At 44.9% G+C, this 17,523-nt stretch overlaps 1 protein-coding gene across 2 annotated transcripts in view; it reads left to right on the top strand.

The window, feature by feature from the left end:
• Positions 1 to 17,523, top strand: part of LOC121567869 (neurobeachin-like) — a 311,893-nt gene that overhangs the window by 111,345 nt on the left and 183,025 nt on the right. For both annotated transcript variants that reach the window (XM_045220277.1, XM_045220272.1), the window contains exons 22-32: positions 288 to 641; positions 870 to 1,178; positions 1,253 to 1,690; positions 1,920 to 2,137; positions 2,574 to 2,727; positions 9,233 to 9,413; positions 10,154 to 10,263; positions 10,542 to 10,607; positions 10,699 to 10,867; positions 13,234 to 13,346; positions 13,493 to 13,824. In XM_045220277.1, coding sequence (XP_045076212.1) covers positions 288 to 641; positions 870 to 1,178; positions 1,253 to 1,690; positions 1,920 to 2,137; positions 2,574 to 2,727; positions 9,233 to 9,413; positions 10,154 to 10,263; positions 10,542 to 10,607; positions 10,699 to 10,867; positions 13,234 to 13,346; positions 13,493 to 13,824 — 2,444 coding nt within the window. The remainder of the gene's footprint in view (positions 1 to 287; positions 642 to 869; positions 1,179 to 1,252; positions 1,691 to 1,919; positions 2,138 to 2,573; positions 2,728 to 9,232; positions 9,414 to 10,153; positions 10,264 to 10,541; positions 10,608 to 10,698; positions 10,868 to 13,233; positions 13,347 to 13,492; positions 13,825 to 17,523) is intronic.

Genomic DNA, 17,523 nt, shown 5'->3' with positions numbered 1-17,523 from the left:
CACCATTTGGGACGTAGATCATCAGCGGTGCCACCAGGCAGCGCTACAATAAAATAGGGAAAACACTGCCCTCTGCTGTTGAGGGACACTGCACCAACAACACCTTGCATGACGAGTAGTTATGCATGATAGACTACAGATGATTAGTTATTGATCATGTCTCTCCCTCTATATGGTAACCTATACGAGGCACATATGGAGTACCTGGCTAAGATGAGCTTGATTATTAGTTATAGATTATTAATTGTAGAGGATTGATTATTGATAATGTCTGTCCTATGCTGTAGGTAACGTACGAGGCCCATAAGGAGTACCTGGCTAAGATGTATGAGGACTACCAGCGTCAAGAGGAGGAGAACATTAAGAAGGGGAGAAAGGGTCTGGTCAGCACCATCTCAGGCCTGCAGGACCTCCAGGCCGGGGGCATCCAGGGAAACATGGAGATCAGAGAGGTAGACGACCACTCCCAGACACAGACCCCGGAGAGCGAGGCCGACTACCCCGAGACCCCCGGCCACCCCAGGAATATACTGTCAGAGGGGAAGACAGGGGAGGAGGGGGGGCTCGGGGGGACAGAGAGGATGGGGTCAGGGGTCAGAGTGGAGGTTCATGACCTGCTGGTGGACATCAAGGCTGAGAAGGTATGGTATGGTGTCTCCAACTGTTTTCATAGTTTTTACAACTGATTAATTTAGCAGATACTCTTATCCAGAGCAACTTCCAGTCAGTGCATTCAACTAAGTTTAGTTGGAAAAAAACACCACATATCACAGTTCTTGCAAGTAGACTCTTAAAATCAATCAGTCATTCAGTCAGTTATACAATCAATCAATCAATCAGCTAATCAATCAATCCCTCCCTCTCCCCAGGTGGAAGCAACGGAGGTGAAGCTGGATGACCTGGACCTGTCTCCAGAGACGCTGGGCGTGACAGTGGGTGTGGCTGGGGGTGTTGTCTCTGAGGACAGGGGCGGGGCGTTGGTCCAGGTGGACTCCCTATTGGACAACGTGTACTGTGCTGCTGTAGAGAAGCTGAGCAGCAGCGCCGCCAGCGGAGTAATGGTCCCCAACGCAACCGTCGGCGTAGCCCACGACAACCACAACACCGGTCCCCTCATCACCCTTGCTGACGACGACAAGGACAGTCTCCCTAGCAACAGCAGCTTCCTGTTTGGCCAGGTTAGTTCATCTTTCTTTTCTTCTGCTTGTGTTTTCTTATGTGCAAGTTAACTAAACTGAACTGAACACAACAGGAGGAGCCCCTGGTCCTGCCAAGTCCTGGTTCTAACCCCGACCCCGAGCCCCCAGTCCCCCCGGGCCAAAGCCATGACCTGGGCATGCTGGCTCACATGACGGGCAGCTCTGATCTGGGGATTGTCGGCATGGTCGGCACGGTCAGTCCTGGTGGTCCGATCAGCAGCATCCTGGAGGAGGATCGGTTCAAGCTCCAGACCACCCTGGGTGACGTCACCTCAATGCCCAGGGAAGAGGCCTCCTCTAAGGGGTCAGAGTTCACAGATGCGGGGGCTGGAGCTAGTGCTGGAGGGTCTGGGGTGTCGGAGGGTGGCGAGCCCTCGGCTGGTGGGAAAGGTAGTGGGGCGGATGCAGTCAGCAACACCTCAGACACAGAGAGGTCAGACGACGGAAAGGACAAGGAGGTTAAGAAGATACAGACCACTACTACTACACAGGTTAGTCAAGTTACAAAAAAAACCTCCCTCCCTCTTGTCCTCTCTTCCTCCTGTCTCCCACTTCCCAGGAGAGGGAGGAGGAGAGGGAGAACTAAAGGACTATTAATAGTGTCTCTTCTCTCCTGTTATGTAATAATTCATGTTTAATGTATGCACTCTGCTTTATACACTTTATTACAGTATTGTGTGTTTGTGTGTGTTTGTGTGTGTCTGTGTGTGTGTGTGTCAGTCCCTCCATGGTCGTACGGCAGCCCAGTTAGAGCGTGACCTGCGTGTGGACCTGGGCTTCAGAGGGATGCCCATGACCGAGGAGCAGCGTCGCCAGTTCAGCCCTGGCCCTCGCACCACCATGTTCCGCATCCCAGAGTTCAAATGGTCGCCCATGCACCAGCGCCTCCTCACCGACCTGCTGTTTGCCCTGGAGACAGACGTCCACGTCTGGAGGAGGTGAGGGGACAGAGACACTGAGGACATATCCCTAATCACACCCTAGTCCCTATGTAGTGCACTACTTTGTATCAAAGCCCTTTGCTTCTCTGTAGTGCACTATTTTTGACCACTTAGGGCTACCACGTAGAACATGCAGTAGAATATTACGTTTTGGTCATTTAGCAGACACTCCTATCCACAGTGACTTACAGTCAGTGCTTTCAACTAAGTTAGGTAAGACAACCACATATCACAGTCATTGACAGTAAAACAAGAGTTACAGTATATCCTGCAGCCAGTGTTTCTAACTAGCCTTACTGTGGATGATTATTCACCACGGATCCCTGACCTGACCTAAGACCTGACCTATGCTTAACATTGTGTGAAGTGCTACTGCATCCTGATCAAATTATCTTTAATCCAGTTCTCTCCCTCTCTCTCTGCCTCCCTGCAGCCATTCATCCAAATCCGTCATGGACTTTGTCAACAGCAATGAGAACATCATCTTTGTCCACAACACCATCCACCTCCTCTCTCAGATGGTAGACAACATCATCATTGCCTGTGGAGGGATCCTTCCTCTGCTCTCCGCTGCCACCTCTCCTTCTGTAAGTCATTCATTCAGTCTTTCTACTACCTCTCCTTCTGTAAGTCATTCAGTCTTTCTATTACCTCTCCTTCTGTATGTCATTCAGTCTTTCTACTACCTCTCCTTCTGTAAGTCATTCAGTCAGTCTTTCTACTACCTCTCCTTCTGTAAGTCATTCAGTCAGTCTTTCTACTACCTGTCCTTCTGTAAGTCATTCAGTCAGCCTTTCTACTACCTCTCCTTCTGTAAGTCATTCAGTCAGTCTTTCTACTACCTCTCCTTCTGTAAGTCATTCAGTCTTTCTACTACCTCTCCTTCTGTATGTCATTCAGTCAGTCTTTCTACTACCTCTCCTTCTGTATGTCATTCAGTCAGTCTTTCTATTACCTCTCCTTCTGTAAGTCATTCAGTCTTTCTACTACCTCTCCTTCTGTAAGTCATTCAGTCAGTCTTTCTACTACCTCTCCTTCTGTATGTCATTCAGTCAGTCTTTCTATTACCTCTCCTTCTGTGTGTTATTCAGTATTTCTACTACCTCTCCTTCTGTATGTCATTCAGTCAGTCTTTCTATTACCTCTCCTTCTGTATGTCATTCAGTCAGTCTTTCTATTAGCTCTCCTTCTGTAAGTCATTCAGTCAGTCTTTCTACTACCTGTCCTTCTGTAAGTCATTCAGTCAGCCTTTCTACTACCTCTCCTTCTGTAAGTCATTCAGTCAGTCTTTCTACTACCTCTCCTTCTGTATGTCATTCAGTCAGTCTTTCTACTACCTGTCCTTCTGTATGTAATTCAGTCAGTCTTTCTATTACCTCTCCTTCTGTATGTCATTCAGTCTTTCTACTACCTCTCCTTCTGTATGTCATTCAGTCAGTCTTTCTATTAGCTCTCCTTCTGTAAGTCATTCAGTCAGTCTTTCTACTACCTGTCCTTCTGTAAGTAATTCAGTCTTTCTACTACCTCTCCTTCTGTATGTCATTCAGTCAGTCTTTCTATTACCTCTCCTTCTGTAAGTCATTCAGTCGTTCTACTACCTCTCCTTCTGTAAGTCATTCAGTCAGTCTTTCTATTACCTCTCCTTCTGTATGTTATTCAGTCTTTCTACTACCTCTCCTTCTGTATGTCATTCAGTCAGTCTTTCTATTACCTCTCCTTCTGTAAGTTATTCAGTCTTTCTACTACCTCTCCTTCTGTATGTCATTAAATCAGTCTTTCTATTACCTTTCCTTCTGTAAGTCATTCAGTCGGTCTTTCTACTACCTCTCCTTCTGTAAGTCATTCAGTCAGTATTTCTATTACCTCTCCTTCTGTATGTCATTCAGTCTTTCTACTACCTCTCCTTCTGTAAGTCATTCAGTCAATCTTTCTACTACCTCTCCTTCTGTATGTAATTCAGTCAGTCTTTCTATTGCCTCTCCTTCTGTATGTCATTCAGTCTTTCTACTACCTCTCCTTCTGTAAGTCATTCAGTCTTTCTACTACCTCTCCTTCTGTAAGTCATTCAGTCGGTCTTTCTACTACCTCTCCTTCTGTAAGTCATTCAGTCAATCTTTCTACTACCTCTCCTTCTGTATCTAATTCAGTCAGTCTTTCTATTGCCTCTCCTTCTGTATGTCATTCAGTCTTTCTACTACCTCTCCTTCTGTAAGTCATTCAGTCTTTCTACTACCTCTCCTTATGTAAGTCATTCAGTCAGTCTTTCTATTTCCTCTCCTTCTGTATGTAATTCAGTCAGTCTTTCTACTACCTCTCCTTCTCTAAGTCATTCAGTCGGTCTTTCTACTACCTCTCCTTCTGTAAGTCATTCAGTCAGTCTTTCTATTACCTCTCCTTCTGTATGTTATTCACTCTTTCTACTACCTCTCCTTATGTAAGTCATTCAGTCAGTCTTTTTCTACTACCTCTCCTTCTGTAAGTCATTCAGTCTTTCTACTACCTGTCCTTCTGTATGTCATTCAGTCAGTCTTTCTATTACCTCTCCTTCTTTATGTCATTCAGTCTTTCTATTACCTCTCCTTCTGTATGTCATTCAGTCTTTCTACTACCTCTCCTTCTGTATGTCATTCAGTCTTTCTTTCTATTACCTCTCCTTCTGTATGTCATTCAGTCTTTCTTTCTATTACCTCTCCTTCTGTAAGTAATTCAGTCAGTATTTCTATTACCTCTCCTTCTGTATGTCATTCAGTCTTTCTGCTACCTCTCCTTCTGTATGTCATTCAGTCAGTCTTTCTATTACCTCTCCTTCTCTAAGTCATTCAGTCGTTCTACTACCTCTCCTTCTGTAAGTAATTCAGTCAGTCTTTCTACTACCTCTCCTTCTGTATGTCATTCAGTCAGTCTTTCTATTACCTCTCCTTCTGTAAGTCATTCAGTCATTCTACTACCTCTCCTTCTGTAAGTAATTCAGTCAGTCTTTCTACTACCTCTCCTTCTGTATGTCATTTTGACAGTCTTTCTATTACATCTCCTTCTGTAAGTAATTCAGTCAGTCTTTCTATTACCTCTCCTTCTGTATGTTATTCACTCTTTCTACTACCTCTCCTTATGTAAGTCATTCAGTCAGTCTTTTTCTACTACCTCTCCTTCTGTAAGTCATTCAGTCAGTCTTTCTATTACCTCTCCTTCTGTAAGTCATTCAGTCAGTCTTTCTATTACCTCTCCTTCTGTAAGTCATTCAGTCATTCTACTACCTCTCCTTCTGTAAGTAATTCAGTCAGTCTTTCTACTACCTCTCCTTCTGTATGTCATTTTGACAGTCTTTCTATTACATCTCCTTCTGTAAGTAATTCAGTCAGTCTTTCTAGTACCTCTACTTCTGTATGTCATTCAGTCTTTCTACTTCCTCTCCTTCTGTATGTCATTCAGTCTTTCTTTCTATTACCTCTCCTTCTGTAAGTCATTCAGTCAGTCTTTCTATTACCTCTCCTTCTGTATGTTATTCAGTCTTTCTACTACCTCTCCTTCTGTATGTCATTCAGTCAGTCTTTCTATTACCTCTCCTTCTGTAAGTTATTCAGTCTTTCTACTACCTCTCCTTCTGTATGTCATTAAATCAGTCTTTCTATTACCTTTCCTTCTGTAAGTCATTCAGTCGGTCTTTCTACTACCTCTCCTTCTGTAAGTCATTCAGTCAGTCTTTCTACTACCTCTCCTTATGTAAGTCATTCAGTCAGTCTTTCTACTACCTCTCCTTCTGTAAGTCATTCAGTCAATCTTTCTACTACCTCTCCTTCTGTATGTCATTCAGTCAGTCTTTCTATTGCCTCTCATTCTGTATGTCATTCAGTCTTTCTACTACCTCTCCTTCTGTAAGTCATTCAGTCTTTCTACTACCTCTCCTTATGTAAGTCATTCAGTCAGTCTTTCTACTACCTCTCCTTCGGTATGTCATTCAGTCAGTCTTTCTATTACCTCTCCTTCTGTATGTTATTCACTCTTTCTACTACCTCTCCTTATGTAAGTCATGCAGTCAGTCTTTTTCTATTACCTCTCCTTCTGTATGTTATTCACTCTTTCTACTACCTCTCCTTATGTAAGTCATGCAGTCAGTCTTTTTCTATTACCTCTCCTTCTGTATGTCATTCAGTCTTTCTGCTACCTCTCCTTCTGTATGTCATTCAGTCAGTCTTTCTATTACCTCTCCTTCTCTATGTCATTCAGTCGTTCTACTACCTCTCCTTCTGTAAGTCATTCAGTCAGTCTTTCTACTACCTCTCCTTCTGTATGTCATTCAGTCAGTCTTTCTATTACCTCTCCTTCTGTAAGTCATTCAGTCATTCTACTACCTCTCCTTCTGTATGTCATTCAGTCTTTCTACTACCTCTCCTTCTGTACGTCATTCAGTCAGTCTTTCTATTACATCTCCTTCTGTAAGTCATTCAGTAAGTCTTTCTATTACCTCTCCTTCTGTATGTCATTCATTCTTTCTACTACCTCTCCTTCTGTAAGTCATTCAGTCTTTCTACTACCTCTCCTTATGTAAGTCATTCAGTCAGTCTTTCTACTACCTGTCCTTCTGTATGTACATTTACATTTACATTTTAGTCATTTAGCAGACGCTCTTATCCAGAGCGACTTACAGTTAGTGCATACATTATTTTATCGAACCCACAACCCTGGCGTTGCAAACGCCATGCTCTACCAACTGAGCTACATCCCCTGTCGGCCATTCCCTCCCCTACCCTGGACGACGCTGTCCAATTGTGCGCCGCCCCATGGGTCTCCCGGTCGCGGCCGGCTACGACAGAGCCTGGATTCGAACCAGGATCTCTAGTGGCACAGCTAGCACTGCGATGCAGTGCCTTAGACCACTGCGCCACTCGGGAGTTCAATGTAATTCAGTCAGTCTTTCTATTACCTCTCCTTCTGTATGTCATTCAGTCTTTCTACTACCTCTCCTTCTGTATGTCATTCAGTCAGTCTTTCTATTACCTCTCCTTCTGTATGTCATTCAGTCTTTCTACTACCTCTCCTTCTGTATGTCATTCAGTCAGTCTTTCTACTACCTCTCCTTCTGTAAGTCATTCAGTCAGTATTTCTACTACCTCTCCTTCGGTATGTCATTCAGTCAGTCTTTCTATTACCTCTCCTTCTGTAAGTCATTCAGTCTTTCTATTACCTCTCCTTCTGTAAGTCATTCAGTCAGTATTTCTACTACCTCTCCTTCTGTATGTCATTCAGTCAGTCTTTCTATTACCTCTCCTTCTGTATGTCATTGTCTTTCTACTACCTCTCCTTCTGTAAGTCATTCAGTCTTTCTTTTACCTCTCCTTCTGTATGTCATTCAGTCGTTCTACTACCTCTCCTTCTGTAAGTCATTCAGTCAGTATTTCTACTACCTCTCCTTCTGTAAGTCATTCAGTCAGTCTTTCTATTACCTCTCCTTCTGTAAGTCATTCAGTCTTTCTACTACCTCTTCTTCTGTAAGTCATTCAGTCAGTCTTTTTCTACTACCTCTCCTTCTGTAAGTCATTCAGTCAGTCTTTTTCTACTACCTCTCCTTCTGTATGTCATTCAGTCTTTCTTTTACCTCTCCTTCTGTAAGTCATTCAGTCGTTCTACTACCTCTCCTTCTGTAAGTCATTCAGTCAGTATTTCTACTACCTTTCCTTCTGTAAGTCATTCAGTCAGTCTTTCTATTACCTCTCCTTCTGTAAGTCATTCAGTCTTTCTACTACCTCTTCTTCTGTAAGTCATTCAGTCAGTCTTTTTCTACTACCTCTCCTTCTGTAAGTCATTCAGTCAATCTTTCTACTACCTCTCCTTCTGTATGTCATTCAGTCAGTCTTTCTACTACCTCTTCTTCTTTATGTCATTCAGTCAGTCTTTCTACTACCTCTCCTTCTGTAAGTCATTCATTCAATCTTTCTACTACCTCTCCTTCTGTATGTCATTCAGTCTTTCTATTACCTCTCCTTCTGTAAGTCATTCAGTCAGCCTCTCTGCCTCCTCTCCTTCTGTCAGTTAGTCAGTCTCTGTGGTGACACACCACCATCTAGTGGTGGCTAGATAGAGCTGCATGTTTAATTTTTAATTAATGATCAACCTCTAGAAAATAGGACTTGTTGATTGTCTTCATCGATTGTAGCCGTTTTCATTTGCTCAGCTTCCTTCTGCTATATATTCAGCTAATGAGGATTTTACTTTGTCAGTTTAAGTTGGTGATTGTTTTCTCTGTGTGTTTTGTTTATGTGTGTTAAGGATTATATGTGCTTTTACTGCTGATTGTATCTGTTGATTTGAATCGTCTGTTGTTGTTGTTTTTCTGTATGTTTGTGTGCATGGCCAGAGTACCAAGGTTAGTGCATATGCTGAAGTTTTTTTTCCCTTTCTTAACGTTTATTCTCTCAGATACAATGGAACCATTTCCATTTCAGTTTCTTGAGTGTATATGACTGTCCCCTCTTCACCCCACCTCCTCCTCCCCCTCCCCTCTTCACCCCACCTCCCCCTCCCCCTCCCCTCTTCACCCCACCTCCTCCTCCCCCTCCCCTCTTCACCCCACCTCCTCCTCCCCCTCCCCTGTCCCCTCTTCACCTCACCTCCCCCCTCCCGTCCCCTGTCCCCTCTTCACCCCACCTCCCCCCTCCCGTCCCCTCTTCACCCCACCTCCCCCTCCCGTCCCCTCTTCACCCCACCTCCCCTCCCGTCCCCTCTTCACCCCACCTCCCCCTCCCGTCCCCTGTCCCCTGTCCCCTCTTCACCCCACCTCCCCTCCTGTCCCCTCTTCACCCCACCTCCCCTCCCGTCCCCTGTCCCCTGTCCCCTCTTCACCCCACCTCCCCCTCCCCCCGTCCCCTGTCCCCTCTTCACCCCACCTCCTCCTCCTCTGTCCCCTCTTCACCCTTCTCCTCCTCCCCCTCCCCTGTCCCCTCTTCACCCTTCTCCTCCTCCCCCCTCCCCTGTCCCCTGTTCCTTCTTCACCCGCCTCCCCCTCCCCTGTCCCCCCTTCACCCTCCTCCCCCTTCCCTGTCCCCTCTTCACCCTCCTCCCCCTCCCCTGTCCCCTGACCCCCTGTGTTGTGAGCAGGCTGAGTTGGAGAACATCGAGGCGGCCCAGGGCATGTCTTCAGAGACGGCTGTGTCCTTCCTGTCCCGTCTCATGGCCATGGTGGACGTTCTGGTGTTCGCAAGCTCACTCAACTTCTCTGAGATAGAGGCAGAGAAGAACATGTCCTCTGGAGGCCTGATGAGACAGTGTCTACGACTGGGTAAGAGTGTGTGTGCGTGCGTGTGTGTGTGTGTGCAAGCGCTTGTCACAGACATTAACTGTCATATTAGATGATGAATGAGATCAGGAAATGGCATAGCAAAATCATTTCACAATAATTTCAGTAATTCTAGGAATCCATGAAATCCCTTGATGTGGTTAACCTAGCTAATTAATTTTCTAAATGCACTGCTATTAGATAGTAAAATCATGATTTTGATAAATTATGTGTGTCTGCTGCAGTGGTTGGTACTTCAGTCAGGTAGCTTGTCTGTGTAAAGGCCAGACTTTTGAAGCTAGCTCTGAAGTAACTCAGAACAAGTCCACACTCACCACACACACACACATAAACATAAACACACACACACACACACACACACACACACACACACACAGCATATGTTTTGCTATCCTTGTGGGGACCTAACATTTATTTCCATTCAAAATCCTATTTTCCCTTAACCCAAACCCTATCCTTAACCCCTAACCCTAAGTCCTAAACTTAACCCCTAAGCCTAAAATAGCCTTTGTCCTCATGGGGACCTGGGAAATGTCCCCACGAGGGAGAATTTTACACACACACACACACTCTCTCATTATCATCATCTGTAGTGTGAAATGTGTCTGGCTGTTGATTTCACCATGACTCTGGCCTGGCAGCTTGGAATTAACAGTGATCATATCATTAAAGAGTTTCAAGATGCAGCTTCTGATACCCTGTCTGTCTGTCTGTCCTGCCAGTGTGTTGTGTAGCAGTGAGGAACTGTCTGGATGTTAGACAGAGACAGAGGGACAGAGGGACCAACAGTAAGAGCCAGGACAACATGTATGGTACAGCATCTGCCAACAAGGTATGTCCTCACCTAACCTCATCATTTAAAAATACATATCAAGTTGGTAATAATGGTACTGTGGATGGGTGGCTGATACACCGGAAATATAGGAACTATAAGTGGGGGGTGTGTGGGAGTTCATTAAGTGTGACACGCAATGTAATATGGATGCTACGCTAATGGCTATGTAAAAATATTGTTACACGGCCACTAAGATGTCAGACTCCCTTAGTCTCCTCACTTTAGATCTCCTACACCCCAAAACATTCTCAGTAGCATTTCTCCCATCCATCCAGGACCCTGACAGACTTCTACAGGACGTCGACATCAACCGTCTGAGAGCTGTCGTGTTCCGGGATGTGGTGAGTATGACTGTGTGTGTGTGTGTGCTGGTGCATGTGTAACATGTTTGTGTGAGTGTGTTTGTGTAACATGTATATGTGTCCCCTCCAGGATGACAGTAAGCAGGCCCAGTTCCTGGCCCTAGCGGTGGTATACTTCATCTCTGTCCTCATGGTGTCAAAGTACCGGGACATCCTGGAACCCCAGAGAGAGACCAACAGGATGATCAGCCAATCAGCATGCAGCATTCGCCACGAGATCAACTCACCTACCAGCACAGGTGCTTCCTTCTGATATCCAACTTCCTCCCCTACTCCCTCCCCTACCCCGCCTCTAACCCCTCCCATAACCCATCCTCTCAGCGGGATGGGAAGGTGGGAGCGGGGTGGGGTGGGTGTATGAAAGTTGTACAGGCAGCCCTGGTCTCTGTGGTATGAACAGTAACATCCCATTGAACACACACTGGGAGAGATCGACAGAGATATAGAGAGATAGAGAGAAACAGAGAGAAACAAGAGAAACAGAGGGATGCTGAGAGAAACAGAGAGAAACAAGAGAAACAGAGGGATGCTGAGAGAAACAGAGAGAAACAGAGGGATGCTGAGAGAAACAGAGAGAAACCGAGGGATACTGAGAGAAACAGAGAGAAACAGGGGGAAACAGAGGGATGCTGAGAGAAACAGAGAGAACCAGAGAGAAACAGAGGGATGCTGAGAGAAACGGAGAGAAACAGAGGGATACTGAGAGAAACAGAGGGATACTGAGAGAAACAGAGAAACAGAGAGAAACAGAGGGATGCTGAGAGAAACAGAGGGATACTGAGAGAAACAGAGAGAAACAGAGGGATACTGAGAGAAACAGGGAGAAAGAGAGGGATGCTGAGAGAAACATAGAGAAACAGAGGGATACTGAGAGAAACAGAGAGAAACACAGGGATACTGAGAGAAACAAAGAGAAACAGAGGGATGCTGAGAGAAAAAGAGAGAAACGGAGAGAAACAGAGGGATACTGAGAGAAACAGAGAGAAACAGAGGGATACTGAGAGAAACAGAGGGATACTGAGAGAAACAGGGAGAAACAGAGGGATACTGAGAGAAACAGAGAGAAACAGAGGGATACTGAGAGAAACAGAGAGAAACAGAGGGATACTGAGAGAAACAGGGAGAGAAACAGAGGGATACTGAGAGAAACAGGGAGAAACAGAGGGATACTGAGAGAAACAGAGGGATACTGAGAGAAACAGAGAGAAACAGAGGGATACTGAGAGAAACAGAGGGATACTGAGAGAAACAGAGGGATGCTGAGAGAAACAGAGAGAAACAGAGGGATACTGAGAGAAACAGAGAGAAACAGAGGGATACTGAGAGAAACAGAGAGAAACAGAGGGATGCTGAGAGAAACAGAGAGAAACAGAGGGATACTGAGAGAAACAGGGAGAAACAGAGGGATACTGAGAGAAACAGAGAGAAAGAGAGAGAAAGAGAGAGAAACAGAGGGATGCTGAGAGAAACAAAGAGAAAGAGAGAGAAACAGAGGGATGCTGAGAGAAACAGAGAGAAACAGGGAGAAACAGAGAGATGCTGAGGGTTTGTGGCGTTGTGAGGCTAGTTTTATTTCCAGACGTCTGTTGTTGTGCATTAGCCAGTCAATCAGCCAGGAGGATAGGATCAGAGAGGCTGCTGGGAAGGACACTTCGCCACCCTCATAAATAATATCACCAGGAAGAGAGTTTCTAGCCAACAGGCACGTGGCAGATGTCTGTCTGTCTGGGATTGAAGTCTGAAGAGGATGAACGAGGAAGTTGAATGGGGAGAGAATGGGCTTGTTTGTCAAATCAAATCAAATCAATCAAATCAAATGTTATTTGTCACATACACGTGTTTAGCAGATGTTATTGCGGGTGTAGCGAAATGCTTGTGCTTCTAGCTCCGACAGTGCAGTAATATCTAACAAGTAATATCTAACTATTTCATAAAATATACCCAATACACACAAATCTAAGTAAGGAATGGAATTTAAGAATATATACATATATGGACAAGCAATGACAGAGTGGCATGGACTAAGATACAGTAGAATATTATAGAATACAGTGTATACATATGAGATGAGTAATGCAAGATATGTAAACATTATTAAAGTGACTAGTGTTCCATTTCTTAAAGTGGCCAGTGATTTCAATAGGCAGCAGCAGCCTCTAATGTGCTAGTGATGGCTATTTAGCAGTCTGATGGCCTTGAGATAGAAGCTGTTTTTCATTCTCTCGGTCCCAGCTTTGATGCACCTGTACTGACCTCGCCTTCTGGATGATAGCGGGGTGAACAGGCAGTGGCTCGGGTGGTTGATGTCCTTGGTGATCTTTTTGGCCTTCCTGTAGGTGTCCTGGGTAGTTTGCCCCCGGTAATGCGTTCGGCAGACCGGGGGTCATATCATTAATTGCATTGCAGTCAGCAACTCCCGACTGGCTGATCTACGAATCACCTTGCATCTTAAATGACTACTCATTATTATTTGTAGATCAGTCACAATTAACCCACAATGCATAACATATTTGATGCTCTGGAACGCGGCCAATGTGTGTGAACCCACCCAGTGTCCTTGTGTCCTGACTGTGTGTGTGTGTATGTGTGTGTGTGTGTGTTCCAGAGACCCCCCTGGCGTACCCTGACCACAGTAAGGAGCCCCCCACCCCTGTAGAGGAGCTCCACATACAGAGAGGCTCTCTGCCGCACACTGACTCTGGCATTGGAGAGGAACAGGTTGTTCATCTAGATACTAGACTGTGTTCTCTTTTTTCACTCTATTGGATTGGATTGTAGTTGTATTATAATTTGTGTTCGTGCATAAACCCAGGAAGAGTACAGGTACAAGAGTACATAACTAAACTAACCCCCCCCTCTCCCAGGTGACCAGTGTGTTAAACGGGGCAGACCTGGACCCTTCAGGACCCGGGCGAGCTGACGTCATGTCTTCCCTGCTCGGCAGCCTCTCCTCTGGGGGGAAGCATAGCCAAGAGTCCCTCTTGGAGCCGCCTGGCCTGGAGGTCCTAAGGACTGCCTCATCCATCTCCTCCATCAGCCAATCAAACATCAACGTCCGAGAGATCCTGAAGAGCCTAGTGACTGGGCCTGTAGAGGGTGGGGAGCCTGGACCAGAGCCCCTCCCCTACCCCGATCCTGCCGTACAGAGAGAGACCTATCACCCCATGCTGCCCATGCAGTTCCACTCCTTTGACAGGTACACACACACACACACACACACACACACACACAGACAACCATGCATTTCCAGTCTTTGTACTGGAGGCCACTCTGTTATGCATGTCTTATACATGTTTGACAACTTGAGCTCTACAGGAACCTGTTGTGTTAGGGGTGACAGATAGCCTAGCGGTAGAGCGTTGGGCCAATAACGGAAAGGTCGCTGGTTCGAATACCCAAGCAAGGTGAAAAATCTATCGATGTGCCCTTGAGCAAGCCACTTAACATTTACATTTGAGTCATTTAGCAGCTGCTCTTATCCAGAGCGATTTACAGGAGTTATTAGGGTTTAGTGCCTTGCTCAAAGGCACAACTACAGATTTTCACCTAGCCGGTTAGAGGATTCGAACCAGCGACCTTTCGGTTACTTGCCCGAATTTACTCCAGGGGCGCGGTACTGCTATGGCTGACCCTATAAAACAACACATTTCACTGCACCTATCCGGTGTATGTGATAATAAAAATAATAAGCAGTTAATGTGTTGATGACCAGTATATATTCTTCAAGACAGAACTATAATGTGTGTTGTTAGTCAAGCAGGCTCAACACGCCACAGTTTATCCACTAGGTCTGTTTATTTGTCAGGAGCAACATTCATGGTTTTACAGTAGCAAGCTAAACATCACTCACATGTTAGACCTCTGGTACTGTTAGCTAAGCCCCTATGGGGAGGAGTGTGGGAGTGTGTGTGTTTGGAAAGGTATTGTGTGTGATGTGTGTATACATTCCTGCAGTAGATAAGAACACAGTAATCTGTGTGCTGTCCCTGTGGTAACCTGCTGCTGACAGGAGGTCAGGGTTCACATCCCACAATCCTTATCTTTCTGTCTGGTGAACGTTCTGAACGTTGAAGATAATTGAAGTAGATTCAGGACCAACAAACCCCTGAACCATGTCAAGATAGGAAGACTGTCGGTGTGGTTGTCGGATGGGCCTGTTTGATGTGTGTGTGTGTGCCACTTGTGATGAAGGTAAAAATTGAGGATGGGAGAGATAAGGAGATAGAGGAGGGAGGAAAGGTAGAGAGGGAGGAGAGGTGGAGGAGGAGATGAAGGATCAGATGAAGGAGTGCAGTGGTCCCCTGGGCCCTGATGACTGATTAAACAGAAGCGGCTTCCCATCTTACCCCTCCCTCCCTCCTCCCTCCCCACACCCAAGCCTGTCTCCTCACCCCTCACAGCCCTAATATGCCCTGGCAGGCTGAAATGAGTTGCCAGACCTTTCTGTATTATTTTTGAAATGCTTTCACACACAGTGTACAGGTCCCACATACGACTCCTTCATGCTTTAAAGTCATCCTGCCTCAATTTGTTGTGTCTAATTATTCACCTGCCAGCAGAATGAGCTTCTAGGCTGACTAGGCCTCAGGATGGCTGGGCTGTCAGGCCTAAGGCTGATAGGGATTGACAACATCAAAACAGAGCACAAAGAAAAGGCTCAGAGTGTTGAGAGGAGCGATGGGTATGGCTGAGTCCCCTGGCCTCTCTGGTTGATAGTCTCTCTGAGGTGGAGTTTTCAATTAGAGACTTCAATACCCAGGACTGGATGGCCAGATGGGACCACTGCACGACTGATCTGAATACACCTTTAAATCTCCTTCTTCCCTCCCTCTTTCTTTTTCACTTTCCTTCCCTCCCTCCCTCCCTCCCTCCCTCCTTTCTTTCTTTTTCTTTCTTTCTTTCTTTCTTTCTTTCTTTCTTTCTTTCTTTCTTTCTTTCTTTCTTTCTTTCTTTCTTTCTTTCTTTCTTTCTTTCTTTCTTTCTTTCTTCTTTCTTTCTTTCTTTCTCTTTCTTTCTTTCTCTCTCTCTCTCTCTCTCTCTCTCTCTCTCTCTCTCTCTCTCTCTCTCTCTCTCTCTCTCTCTCTCTCTCTCTCTCTCTCTGTCTCTCTGTCTCTCTGTCTCTCTGTCTCTGTCTCTGTCTCTGTCTCTGTCTCTCTCTCTCTCTGTAGTACAGCTCTCTGACAGTAACAGTAACACAGGGGGATGTTGTCGAGCGCTGTGTGTGTGATTACATTTTATAATGAAGAACTGATTTAATCTGTTTGATTTTAATTGAATTGACTATGTTAGGAAGTTTAATCTTTTTAATCTATTTCCATCTATATGATTGAGGATGTGTGTGTGTGTATAAATGCGCGTGCATGTGTTCTTACAGGATGTGTTCTGTGGTTCTGTTTCCTCTACAGTCATATCCTCCTGTTCATTAATATTCCTCACTAGATTAATCCTCACTTTATTCACAGCAGCCCCTATTAAACACACCCCTATTAATAAATTATGCCTTAGATAATCTTTGCATCATTCATGAGCAAGCAGATAATCAATTATTCATATAAAAGGTTCATATTTGATCAACATCTAGTATCAGACCGTAACCATGACACACAGGGATAGCTGCACACATCCTTATCTTAGCTTTTCCCCTTTTTATTTTAAAAAGGGACAAATGTTGGGAATTAGTGCTAATCTGAAGTGTGATGGAACAATGCATGTGATTGTTCATTCAACCTGTCAGTGTTTTTATTGTTCGTGTTCCTACTCCAATTAATGATTAGATAAATAACTAAATATGAACCAGGAATACTTTTAGAAAATATATTAACTATATAGCTGGTTTTCTCAGTGAGGCAAGGCCAAAAAATTGTCTCCAGTCACCCTAGTCATAGACTGTTCTCCCTACTACTGCAGGGCAAGCGGTACCGGAGCGCCAAGTCTAGGACCAAAAGGCTCCTTAACAGCTTCTACCCCCAAGCCATAAGACTGCTGAACAATTAATCAAATGGCACCCGGACTATTTACATTGACCCCCCCCACACACACATTTGTTTTTACACTGCTGCTACTCGCTGTCTATTATCTATGTATAGTCACTTTACCCCTGCCTACATGTACAAATTACCTCGACTAACCTGTACCCCCGCACATTGACTCGATACCGGTACCCCCTGTATATAGCCTCGTTATTGTTATTTTATTGTGTTACTTTTTTTTTTTTTTTTTACTTTAGTTTATTTGGTAAATATTTTCTTAACTCTTTCTTGAACTGCATTGTTGGTTAAGGGCTTGTAAGTAAGCATTCACGGTAAGGTCTACACCTGTTGTTTTCGGCGCATGTGGCAAATAAAGTTTGATTTGATTTGATGTGCTGCTGTCAATGAGATCTCTAGTCTAGACCAAAGCAGCAGTACACAGATGTATTGAATAAATTATGCTTTCACCATCAGTACTCTTCACAGCAGATGCATATCTCAGATATTGTAATATGCAGCATACTGACATGGCCCTGTGTGTGTGTGTGTTTGTGTGTGTGTGTTCGCGTGTGTGTGTGTGTCATGCTGTTCATCAGAAGTAAGTAAATAACTGCAGTATATCCCAGTGGTCTGAATGTATGCTTTGTGCTCTCTAAGTGGACCATGGGAAGGTCACAAGTTTAGTCGGCTGAAGACCCTGGCTCCGTCCCAAATGGCACCCTATTCCCTAGATTGTGCACTACTTTTGTCCAGGGCTCTTGTCAAAAGTAGTGCACTATATAGGGAATAGAGTGCCATTTGGGATGTGCCCCCTGCTGGCAGTATTTACTGCCTTCCTTCCTCGTGATGTGTTCTAGTGTCTATAAATCTAAAGGGGTAACCAGAAGTGTCTTCACACATAGAACAGTCTTTCTATTTCCATGTAC

This window comes from Coregonus clupeaformis, chromosome 6 (genome assembly GCF_020615455.1).
Source record: "Coregonus clupeaformis isolate EN_2021a chromosome 6, ASM2061545v1, whole genome shotgun sequence".
NCBI classification, from domain to species: domain Eukaryota; kingdom Metazoa; phylum Chordata; class Actinopteri; order Salmoniformes; family Salmonidae; genus Coregonus; species Coregonus clupeaformis.
The sequence above is the reverse complement of the archived record's forward strand: the minus strand, read 5'-3'. Positions and strand labels throughout refer to the sequence as shown.